This window comes from Dermochelys coriacea, chromosome 15 (genome assembly GCF_009764565.3).
Source record: "Dermochelys coriacea isolate rDerCor1 chromosome 15, rDerCor1.pri.v4, whole genome shotgun sequence".
NCBI classification, from domain to species: Eukaryota; Metazoa; Chordata; order Testudines; family Dermochelyidae; genus Dermochelys; species Dermochelys coriacea.
This window is the reverse complement of record NC_050082.1, coordinates 15,195,633-15,208,468: the sequence shown is the minus strand read 5'-3', so window position 1 is coordinate 15,208,468 and position 12,836 is coordinate 15,195,633. Positions and strand designations below refer to the sequence as shown.

Genomic DNA, 12,836 nt, shown 5'->3' with positions numbered 1-12,836 from the left:
TTGCCTTCAGCGCTGTTAAAATAGCGCCACTCCTGTAGAAATTAAACGTCCCCCTAAGAGGAGGGGGGCTGGGCTAAGGGATTCCCCCCTCCCTGCCTACCATTTCCCTCAGCCAGCCGATTTCCTGTGGGGGAGGGGAAGCAGCCGCCGCATTGACCCTTCCCCGAGCTGGCTGAGGGCGCCTCTGCGGTGTCCCTTGCGGAGATCTCCGAGAAAAGGGGCAGGAGCAACGGCCGCCAGGATGGTAAATGCCTGCAGGGCTCTTGTGTGGGTGCCTGAGAGCCGGGGGAGAGCCGGAGAAAGCTGCGGAGTCACCCTGGCTGGATTGTTTACGCAGGCAGGGCGGCGCTCGGGGAGCGGGCACACGCCAAACACCCCACTGCTCTGCGAGAGGGTCGGGCTTTGTCCCCCTGGCTCTAGGGTAGTGAGGGGGACCCTTCAGGGTGTCTGTCTGGGACATATATAAAGCCCCCCCCCGCGCCCTTCCTCTCCGAGAGAGCCGGCGGGGACAGGAGAGATTTTTAAAGCCCTCTCTGGACCCCCCTCCCCAGCAAAATCTTTGTTCCCAAGAGCAGAGAATTGCTTAATAAAGCACCCCCAATTTAGTGTCCCCACTCACTCCCAGATGGTTACAGGGTGGGGTATGGATGGCTTTTTAGAGTAGTAATATATGGAGTAATCTGAAAGAGTTTACACTGTGTGATCCTGGGCATTTCCTGGGAGGTGCTGACTCAGTGTTCTCCCCTCCCTTTGCTTTACAAGTGAGGATGCTACCCCACTGGATACCTAGGCATGAGTCTCTCTCTGCGATGATGAAGACTTCACTCTGCGTTTATCTCTAGGCTAGATGCGTTGTCATCTCTTTAATCATGCAAATAAAAGTGCAAGGGTACAAACATGTCCTTCTGTCACACCTATGTTGAATATCTCTTGTCCTGCGCTGAAGAGTTAAAGAAATGGCAATCACGTGTATTCCTTGTTGAATTTAAATTAATAATTTGCACTGTACGCTTGCTGCAGCACTGCACAAATAAACGGTTTTTAGGATGTGTATGCTTATTTCCAATTGAAGTCCATGTCTGTTCTACAGTTTGTAGAATCAATCAAAATTGATTGTGGTGCTAAATTACAGATGAATTTTCACTTTTTTGTTTTATTGGTACATACATATGTCTAAACCATATTTATATTAGGAAAAATAAGCACACAGCATTGATTAAGATGACTGCAATGGAGAACAACCTCCTGAAAATCTTAGTCTGCTGGTGTCTTAGTAAAGTGGATTGATGTTTGCTAACTCATTGTCATTTTTCATCCCCCAGTTTTCTTTTAATATGTTTGATCATCCAATCCCCCGGGTTTTCCAGAACCGCTTCTCAACCCAGTATCGTTGCTTCTCAGTATCCATGCTTGCAGGACCTAATGACAGGTCAGATGTGGAGAAAGGCGGGAAGAGTATGTGCATGTTTTATTTTGAATAATAGACTGTTGAATGCTATATGTGAATGTTCAGTAGTATTGTTTATGGCAGGCAGTTGCAGAAACAGTATAAGGCCACAAACATAATAAAGCATGGAAACATATTGATGGCTTTGTGACTTGAATTAAAGGGGCACTCGCAGGTTAAATAATCTCTTCTCGTGTTAATATCATTTAACTGATGTTGGAGTTCCTGATTTACCTCCATGTAAATTAGAAGATCCATTATTTTTAAAAACAAATGGTTTTAGCTGTCACTAATAAAATAAGCCATTTAATCAAATAAGATTTTAAAAATCTGTTGTCTTTGCCATATATGTTTTTTGTTTTCTCTTTTGGTTTCACTCAGTTTCAATAAGGAGAATAGATTTGTAGGCTCCACTTACAGGCTCCCATATGTTAGTCCAATGCTGCGTTTGAGTTGTCAGCACTTTGGTTGTTTAACTCTAACCAAATAAAATTATTTTGGGAAATATTTTTGTTAGTGTATTAGGCATTGTAAAACTTTCTAACTTATCCCATTTGCTCCACTCAGAATCTACATTTTTGGATTAAAACTACCAGTTATTGTTTATCTAGATTGATTCCAATAGAATTTGTAGCTCATAAAGTCGGAACCTGGGTAAAATGCTGTCTCCTAAGAAGGAATGATAAAACTGTACACTGCATTTGCTTTCCGTAGCCATGCTGTTCCTAATCTTCTTGTAATTTTCTGATTAATTTCTGCAGTAATTATGCCACCATCTGCCTTGGATCAACTCAGTAAGTAATGTTTGTTCTACTGTAATAAGGCTAGAAATATTGTGCTGTATGTATGTGTAGGCAAACACCAAAAAGTGCTTTATGTATCCATTAAGAAGATGTGGTTTAAATCAAGATGTACCAGGAAAATCCATATTGAGGGTAAAAATTGTATGGGGTTTTTTTACATATTTTGTTTGTCAAAGGGTTTGGTTTTCCCTTATCTACACATAGTTCAAATGCTAGGCCAACAGTGTAAGCTTTTTAGCAGCTGCTTGACACCATATCACACTTACATTAATGAAATGAGCATCCTTTTTTTGTTTTTGTTTTGTTTTGTTTTGTTTTATGGTTGCAAATAATTTGGTGTGTTTGCCCAGGATATTGGCTCATTCTCTTGCTAATGTTCAGTCTCTGCAACTTTATAAATCTGCCATGAGCTTTATAACAAATTGTATCTTTTTCCCCTTCTGCCAGGTCGACTTAACATTACGTACCCTATGTTATTTAAGCTGACTAATAAAAATTCAGATCGAATGACGCATTGTGGTGTGCTAGAATTTGTGGCTGATGAAGGCATTTGTTACCTTCCACATTGGGTAAGTGGCCTTACACCAAACTGTCAGAATTTAAAGTATAGTATGAATGTGGTGTTGGTTAATATTAAAGTAGAATATTTGCTGAAATTGCATTTCACTTGCACAGTCAGCACTTCTTAGTGGTTCAGTCACAGCTAAAGCTTTCCTTTGAGTTAATCAAAGTAAATTGCTGCATGTACTACGTTGTTACTGAGACATAAAGGATCAAGTTTTTCCTGTAATTATACCCAATGCAAACTCACAGAATTAAGGGCAGAATATGGCCCGATATATTTACATATTCTCAAGGGAAATTCCGTCTAAAAGTTACCTGGTTGCATAGATACTGGTATAGTGTCCTGTCTTTGTCACTAATGTTTTTTTTGCAGATGATGCAGAACTTGCTTCTGGAGGAAGGAGGCCTGGTGCAGGTAGAGAGTGTTAATCTTCAAGTGGCTACTTACTCAAAATTTCAACCACAAAGTCCAGATTTCCTTGACATCACCAATCCAAAAGCTGTGTATCCTTTCACTTCATCCCAGAGGAAGCAACAGAAGGGGCTTTGGCACTAGCTTACCCTAAACGGGGGAGGAAAGGCTGGGCAGCTTTTCAAGCATTGTTCATATACGTCCAATACCAGCTTACTGTTACTAGTGCCACCTCTGAAAACTAAAAGGTAAGAGAATGGAATCTGGTAGGAGCCAGAGCAAGTGCGGCGAGATGTGCATTCCCGGCAGGAAGTGTAGCATTCTTCTAAATAAAGGCTTAATGAAATGGGCTAAATTCTGTAGTCCTTGCTCAGGCAAATATTCTTTGCACCAAAGAATAAAAGCCTAAAGTAGGGAATAAAGGATTTTTCCTTAAAATTACTTTGAGAGCTGCTAGGTACTTGGCACATCTAAAAAATCAAGCCACTGGTTCAGAAGCCTAACTGCAGAAACTTTTTTTTAAAATTCTTGGCTTTTATTTTCCAGACAGTCTGAATAGGTAAATTGTGGTCTGAAGCACATGCCTTGTTTTACTGTCTAGAGAACTTTATTGGGATTCCCTAAGGACATCCTATAAGGGATGTTGAATGCCTAATGCTTGTTAAGCTGTCCATGGTACTTACATTTTAAGTCACATGTAAGACAGATCTGGAATCAGAAAATATGAACTTGTTGATTATAATTTGAATATTGCACTGAAAACAACCATACAGTTCTTCTTAACATAATTCAAAGATTAGAAAATGCTTTGAGAAACTTTGCTTGTCTAACCACCGGGGATGTTATTGCCATCAACTACAATGAGAAGGTACGATATCTAGTGTAAATAACACTATCTAATTAAACCTGTGTGCAGTCCCAGGAAGCATAACTGGCTCTGCATATGGTTCACATGGAACCCTAAAAAGACATTTATAGAATCACATAATTTACAGATACTCACATTTGAGTGTCAGTAGTAGCTGAACACGGGACACACCGTGTGTTCAGCTTAAACCATTACCCTGGTCCCTCCATTTTTCTGTACATGTGCGTAAATGGACACTGTGGGAGCTAAATGTCAGGAGCAAATAGACCCAAACAGGAAAGATGTAAGAGTTCCGAAAACAGCCACAGAGGGACTTTGGACATCTCAGGGAGGCAGGTTCATAGGTGGGGCCTAACCCAGGGCCTTGTGGACCCCATGGCAAGTGGGACCCAGATTTTCAGGTGCTACAAATGCAAAATTCTATAGTAGCTTCACCTACTTTTTTTTTTTTTTTTTTTTTAAGGTCTTTATTGAATTCTGAGAATGAATAATGCAATCCGTTCAGTAGCCTTGGTGCTGGTTTTAATATTAAATTCTGATTTCTGACACCTTTGATTACTGAACAACTTTTACATTTTTAAATTTTGCTTCTGGGCAAAGTACTTATTTGCCAGGTTTCAGCACAGTTTGGATAACTTGTGGGTAAATCATAATCCATTTCAGACAAAGGATTATTAGGAGCAAAAGGGATTCTTGGCAGCAGTAAAACTATAGAGGACCATTTTAACATAAATGAGTACAAGACAGTACAGATATCCTACCTCACCTAACTTGGAGCTGTTTTTTTGGCAACTGGAAATCGGGAGATTCAAAGCCAGATAGCTCACGTCTGACCAAATAAATCCCTCCAGCTCTATTGAGGGGCAATGAAAATCTCTAATGTAGAAGAAATCTTCCATTTTGAAATATAGTCATGATGGGGGCACACAGAGGCCCTGATCTGATTTAAAGCCTTGTTGTGCTACAAACATAGAGGTAGACACAGTCCCTGATCTGAAGAGCTTATGGTTCATTGAAACGAATGCTCTCTGATGTGAGAATTTTTGCCCAAGTTTCTTTAATCATTAATTTGCACACTAAGAGGAACAGCTTTATATTATACATGCTCCTGTTTCAGATCTACGAGCTTCGGGTAATGGAGACCAAACCTGATAAAGCTGTGTCCATCATAGAGTGCGACATGAATGTAAGTTGAAGTCTTTGTGGCAGGATCTTTATTTTCACTTAAATTATTCTTTTGAGAAGGGGCATCTGATCATGACAGTGCTGCATTACAGAAATATAGCTATGGTGTGGGAAAGGTGAGCATTCAATAATACAGATCCTGTAACCAAAGTGAGTTGCAAGATGAAGGCCATAGGTCATATACTAGGGTTGCCAAATCTGCCTGAAGCTATTCCGGGAGATTTTTTTTTTTTTTCCCCAACATGATGTAACGTCAGGTTCTTAAAATATCCTATTAAAATTTCCTGGATTGCTTTCAATAATCACCAGGAGTCCAGCAATTCCAGGCCAATCCTGGAGGGTTGGCAACCCTATCATATGCCCATAGGTGGCTGAAGTGCCTATAATTCCTGTAGAGCCTTATTTGCAAATTGTTCTCTTGGGCACTTTGTTTTATGTACTTATGAAAGATGCACGTCCATCTGACAGCCTGGAGACTGAAAAGTTAGAACAGCTGCAGCATGATATTCCATGCTGCCCTGCCAGTATATTACAGCCATGTGCTGGAGAAGCATCTTTTAGAGATGAGTCTCCCACATTCCAACTCTAACATTTTTGCTAATTGAGCTTTTTTTAAAAGATCCATTCCCTCTAGTTCATAATAGAATGGTAGAGTTTGTAGCGATTTTAGGGATGGCATATGATGATGATTAAAAAAAGTGGCTCTGTTTAAAAAACAACAACAACGTTTCTTGCTATAAAAACAGGTGGATTTTGATGCACCTTTGGGATACAAAGAACCAGAAAGACACACACAACATGAGGAGAACACGGTAAGTTAAGTCAATTCTTGTTCTCTACAGTGCATTCTCTCTAGTTGCCTTCTCTTCTTACTGTGGCTGTTATGGAGCAAAGATCACTAATGGACGCCTCTTTCTGAAAAGGTCTTGAGATCAGATAAAAAGAACAGGAGTACTTGTGGCACCTTAGACACTAAAAAATTTATTTGAGCATAAGCTTTCATGAGCTACAGCTCACTTCATCGGATGCATTCAGATAGATCAGCCATACATTTTATTTCCAAGATGCTCTTGCCTACATTTCTTTTCCTTCCTTACCCCACTCTATGGAGATTGTTTATGTAGAGCAACCTATTTCCAGGACAAAAACTTTGTCAAAAGAATTCTTGTTCAGTGAACTTTATAAAATACCTGTAAAAGTTTCATTCTGTAGGAAATCCATGAAACCATTCATGTTAATTTTGCATAACACAGTATGAATGTAATGAAACAGCTTGTATCTCCTCTCCTTCCTAGGATGTTGAAGCAGACCACAGTGGCTATGTGAGCGACCTAGGATTTCGTGTAAGTATCTTCTTTCGGTCTGGAAGTGTTGTGGGCAAATCTATCAGCTGGGAAGGTGAAAACATATTCCCCGCAACTGCACAAATCCAGTTCCTTTGCTCAGGGCTTTTCTTTTACTTAGAAACAAAGATGCAAAGCAACCCAGTCTCGCCACCTCACAGAGGTTTGTCTTAGTCCTCGTCTCGCCTTTCCCAGCTGAGGCTTCCCCCAGCCAGCTCCTGATTGCTGCAGGTGTTTCCTTCTCAGGACTTCCAGGTGTGACGGGCCCCTTTCCTGAGCTTGGGCTCTCCTTTCCTGCGGCTAGTCTGCCTCTATTTAGAGCAGATGCTGCTTACAACATGTAATCACACAACAGCCTGGCCTTGGAACACTGAGATGTGCACGTGCACCCGAGGACCAACACTAGAGTCCTGTGGTTTTCACAGATGTGAAATAACACCACAAATAAAATGGAAAAACAACATATAAAATGAAAAACTCAGCCTGGAGCTGCTGTGCCTGTGGCTCCTCTCCCACAGGGCAGGGTCCGGTTCCCTGCTCAGGTTTGGCCATCTGTCATCATGTCATCCCCAGAGCGGGGAGCTGGGCCCAGCCCTGTGGGACGGGAGCCACTGCTGCGGGGGTGAGTGCAAGGTGGGCTCGCTCTGCAGCCCCCTGTCCCCTCCTCAGGACCTCCCAACCCCTCCAGGGGCAAACATGTAATCTCCCACTCCAGCATAGATAAAACGAAATAATACAAACCTATTAAAAAACAAAAACAAAAAAAAACAAACCTCAAAAATGTATTTTAAAAAAAAAAAATTCACAGGGCGCTAATCACCTTGTTACACATCCCAAAATAAATGTATAAGATTCTGTGTAATAGGTTCTCACTGCAAGGCATTTTCTCTATAGCAGTAACTTGTGTTCTGAATCCATAGTAAATATTACCACTCAAGACTCTGATGACTTGTGTGTAATGGAAGTAACACTTAAGTATCTAACAGTTCCTGAGGGAAGTGAATTTTGTTTATAAAATGTTATTGGGAGCACAAACAAGGCGTCCCCTCCGGACACTTGCTTAGCACTGGCACTGCTGTCCAAGAGGCTTGTATATCAATAACTAAGATTTAGAGTAAAAGTTTTTTTTTCTATTGTAAATGTCATAAAATGATGAACTGACTTGTGAAACAATCATGCTTTTGGCACCTTAGAGACTAACAAATTTACTAATAAATTTGTTAGTCTCTAAGGTGCCACAAGTACTCCTTTTCTTTTTGCGAATACAGACTAATACGGCTGCTACTCTGAAACCAATCATGCTTTTGTAGTATTCATATGTTTAGCCGTTCTGAGATCAGCCACGTACATCTTTAAGCCAGTCTGACATTCCATCCAGTAGTGTGCAGGGATCTGTGCACATTGTACAACAGACCCCCATATATACTTTTATAGAAGTACTCTTGCAAATTACATGCAATTAATGGTGTGGGAGTAGTTCCAGTGTTCTAAGCTAGGGCACAAATCACAGCCCTATGAAAAATCACTGCCCTGGGTCTTCAGTCTCTGTCCCAGTCTAGTTGTCTAGACGCTGTACTATAGTCACTGTCCTTTCAGTCAAGGAAGACCACAGGTAACTTCTTTCTTGTAGCAAGGGCAGTTTAGGTTGGACATTAGGAAAAACTTCCTAACTATCCAGGGTGGTTAAGCACTAGAATAAATTGCCCAGGGAGATTGTGGAATCTTCATCATTGGAGATTGTCTAGCCTGCTCTTAAAAAACACCTGTCAGGGATGGTCTAGATAATACTTAGTCCTGATTTAAGTGCAGGGGACTGAATTAGAAGACCTCTTGAGGTCCTTTCCAGTCCTACGATTCTGTAAGCAGTCAATGCTATTTGATCGGCAGGAGAGGTGCTGCCAGTGATGGTGGGTGCTCTCTACTGTTCCTGAGGAGCCAAGAGATGGGAACTGAAATACCATTCTAATCTCTTGCATGGCAGTGCAGAATACTAACACTAATCCACTAGATCAGCACCAATCTTGAATCAGGCCCTGTGCCCATTTTAGCCTTTTTAAAAAACAAAAACACGTGCTTGCAGTGCTCTTCTTTAACAATAAGGTGGAACGTGTAGAAATGACTTTCTGCTTTATACCTGAAGGCATTCTCTGGCTCTGGGAACAGGCTAGATGGCAAGAAGAAAGGTGTCGAGCCTAGTCCCTCGCCAATTAAACCAGGAGACATTCGAAGGTTAGCCCATTGCATTCATGATTCTACAGGTGGAAGGTTGATGTTTGAACAAAATGAATCATTCTTGATGTATTTGTCTGCTTCTTTAATATCAGTGAGAACCTGATTTCCCCAAATGTATTTAATATATGTTGCTTTGAGAGTGGTCAGATAAATCACATGGACTCAGATCTGTAAAGATATTTAGATGTTGCTGCTCTCAGCATTGCAATGAACGCCTAACTAGGAGACTATATTTCATTTTCAAAAGGCATGTAGGCACTTGAGTATAAATCCCATCAACTATCAGTATAAATACTTGGCCATGGTCTTGTTTCCTGACAGGATAACTGCAAAAGCATTTCTAAACAGGACAGATTGCTTTGAGTTAAATCAATCAATGTAAATCACCAATTTTAATCAGGATTCAAATGAGCAAACAGGAAACCTTGATTTAAATCATCAATTTTAATTGTTTGCATCTGTACTTTTAGTTATTTTCCTAAAGAAAAGTTGATTCTCATAGAATGGTAACCATTAAAACACGTTGATTTGCAATTAAATATAGCCTTTACACTAAATTTGGTTCTTCTTGCTAACCAGGAAGCTATGGCTTAACTTACATTCAGATTCTTAATCTTTACAGTTTTTATTATTTTAGAAAACTCTGAATGATGCATTTCTTATGTACTAGATTTTTTTTCCTTAGAACTTGATACAAATTACATCTGCATGGAAATTCAAACTCAATTAAAAATGCACAAAAACAGCATTTTAATTTTTTTATTAAAAAACTACCTTTAAAAGTGATGGATACATAAGAAAAAAGATTATCAAAAGGCTTATCAAAACATATTTTACATTTAAAACTAATACATTTATTAATCAAAGAAAGTATTGTGTGTAGGTAAGGAATTGACATGCTTCTTTCTGGTCATATTTCTTTCAAAATTTTAGAACTAGTAGATCTTACTCTCTCACACCTAATTTTATTCATAGATTGGAACCAGAAAACAAGCTTTCTTGCTTTTCAACTCCCAATTGGTCTCTCAACTTTGAATGAACTGATGTGATTGAATTAGTTGAATAAACTGAAATTAAGAAAATATTCTCTCTGTACCTGCAGAAGAGGCCAGTGCTGTCAAAAGCTGGTTTAGCACTTCAACAAACTCTGGTTCCAGATGCTTAGCCAGTGATTACCACCAACTCAGTGGTTTGACTTTCTTTAAAACTTGGCAACAAACGTGCTACATAATATTATTTTTTGTATTTAATTTAAATTATTTTAGTAGATTAAAGTTAATTTAGGCTTTATTCTATGTTATCAAATTTCAAAATTAGATTTATTTTTTTAAACTATTTATTTTAAATAAAAAATATCCCATTGAAATTTTAAAAAAATCAATATCCCTCCACCCTACTTCTGAATTAATACTCACTACAGTAATGGTCCTATGAAGATGTATGCATCCAGCTTCTGCCTTAGTTTTCCACATATGCTTGGAAAAATGTGATCCCTCTTGGAGAGTGCGGACATGATGCATGTACATGGCTGCAGACAACTTAACTAAAGTGAATCATCACAGATATTTCTTTACAACATTTGCTCAGCTCTAGTAAATAAATCTTTGCTAGCACATCAGACTCAGAACATAATAATCCTAATGACAGCTCTTCAGAAGGAATGGTTAGGATGGCACTCAAGAAAAACAAAACAAAAAAACAACACAAACTGTAGGGAATAGTCCTGGCTATTGTTTGTCACATTTATTCCCAGGACAAGAGTCTAAAGGTTTATTCAGTATCTTAATATCTCAATCTTCCTTTCGCAGAGGAATACCCAATTATGACTTCAAAATTGGTAGAATCACATTCATTAGAAATTCACGACCACTAGTCAAGAAAGTTGAAGAGGTGAGTAAACCTCTGTACCTTGCCATATTTGTAGAGCACTTAATACAGTGGAACTAACAGTTGTTGAAGGGGTCTGCATTGCTAGTGAGCCCCAACTCCAGCAAATCTGCTCAAATACTATGACTTGTTGACTGATTATGCAGACCTATTTGAGGTCAGAACAATTAAGAAAAAAGGCTAATTATAAGTGTTATAAATCACTGAAACCTAGTGTAAATTTTTTTAATTACATGAGCAAAGTTTCCTTTATGGAAGGCTTTTTTAGGGAATATTGTGGTCCTTCATGTGTGGCTTCAGTTCAGCGTGTGATCCCTTATCTCATGATAAATCTTCAACAGTGGGGATTGTTGTTAACTGCTGGGCCCTTTTCTTCCACCATAGGGTGCGAGTAACTCCTGTTCAAAGCAGTGGGAGTTGTTTGTCCCCTGTGGGGAAAATTGGGCCCCTGTTTGTAGCACAGTAACTATTGTGCAGTCAACCAGCTTTGCCACTAAAGGTGTGTATGGTAGCATTTTAGTGTGATGAGTCTTAATCTCTTTTATCTCTGAAATGGTGAATAACGGTGTGGGGGGGTTACTGGCAGTAAAAATTAAGAGCTTCTTGCAAGCATGATCAGATCCATTGTTTAGGCTCCCAGGCTTTGCCAATTCACAGCCTGTGATTGCTCATGGAGACCTTAAATTTTAAAACTACTCAATGATATTGAATATTATCTACAGGACAGAAAGCTCTGTTTTTCTTATGTTAGCTAACATAAAAAGATTTGCCTTGTATAAGCTTGGAGCTTGTATAAAATGGAAGTGATGCAAAGGGATTTTGAATTCAATCTACAAAAGGTCACTGAAACACTAGCAACTTTTGGGGAAGGAACCTGTTTTCTGTGTAAATTTATGGATCTGAAATGTCAGTAGCCATTGGAGTAGTGCTTTTATGATGGAATGTTGTCTACTGAAGCAGGTCTTCTCTTTGTTCAATAATAACAAAAGCTGAAGCTAAACAAATCTCTTCTCCCTCCTACATTCAGGATGACTCTGGCAGTCGGTTCATTGCATTTTCAGGAGAAGGCCAGTCCCTGCGCAAGAAAGGAAGAAAACCATAAATTATGGAACCTTTGGCCAATTGGGGAGAATAAAATAACAACATTGCAGCGCATTGGATCTTAGTTATTGGGTTGGAGAGGACGGAAGCTATTGGTCATATGTAACACATGGACACTTTCGTTTTGATTTTACTTTAAAGTGGAGTTAGCAATTTAGGAATTCTTATTTTTCAATTGAAAACTAAGCTCCGGGAGCTTGTAGTGGTCATTTTGTATGCTGGAAAGAGGAGAAGTTGTTAGAAAAACTGAAGAAACAAATCCACCAAGCTGAATCTTATTCAAAGGATCAATGTCTTTCTGCTGGCTCAATTCTGAAGACTAGATACTGCTTTCTTTGATATCCCCCATGATGATGGTATCATGTTACTCTGAGCTTGTTAATTTTCCTTGTACATTTGTTTACCACACTTTCAAACCACCTTTCCAATGCCATGTTCTACACAAACCAAGGCATGTGTTTAGGTGGCATAAGACCTCCGTGGGAGGACTTCTATCTGATCTTTAGGTTGGTTTTTTACTTAACGCCTAAGAAAACAATAAGTCCCAAGCTCTGACAGAGAACCAAATACTTTTCTTGTCAGTTGTAATTAAATACATGGCTTCATACCTTTCTAATAGTTAAGATACAATAGGTCAGCTTAATATCCCACAGTTACAAGTGAATCAGCAGCATAGGTATGGATGGTAAGGACATGACTTCTTGTGAGTTGTGCTGGATAACTGAGTACAAATGTCCAGCTCCTGTTTTTTTTTTTAGAACAGTGGTATGTTTCCCACATCTGACATAGGGTCTTTAATCTTCTTTTCCTCTTCCTTTTATATTAACATGATCTAGTTTGTGCAGCCTCCCTAAAAATAGTGTAACTTTTCTTTACTCAGCTATACCTCCTCCTTAAGCCTGGCTTAAGGTAGGGCTCAGGGGCTGTTCATGTTTGATTACTCTCAAATAAAGCAATAGACATTTAAAAAATGCTACATCAGAAAAATCCACTG

At 39.4% G+C, this 12,836-nt stretch overlaps 1 protein-coding gene across 2 annotated transcripts; it reads left to right on the top strand.

The window, feature by feature from the left end:
- The first annotated feature begins 112 nt into the window (after positions 1–112).
- Positions 113–11,896, top strand: UFD1 (ubiquitin recognition factor in ER associated degradation 1). 2 transcript variants are annotated; one of them, XM_038373363.2, is made up of 12 exons: positions 113–244; positions 1,323–1,455; positions 2,209–2,241; positions 2,698–2,819; positions 3,188–3,318; positions 4,022–4,094; positions 5,212–5,280; positions 6,026–6,091; positions 6,575–6,622; positions 8,763–8,851; positions 10,663–10,744; positions 11,769–11,896. In XM_038373363.2, exons 1-12 carry the CDS (start codon positions 242–244, stop codon positions 11,841–11,843), a joined length of 924 nt encoding a protein of 307 aa, XP_038229291.1. In that variant the 5' UTR covers positions 113–241; the 3' UTR covers positions 11,844–11,896. The 2 variants fall into 2 exon arrangements, with proteins under 2 accessions (XP_038229291.1, XP_038229293.1); XM_038373365.2 differs by having other exon boundaries at positions 215–244; positions 1,323–1,429.
- The last annotated feature ends 940 nt before the right edge of the window (positions 11,897–12,836 follow it).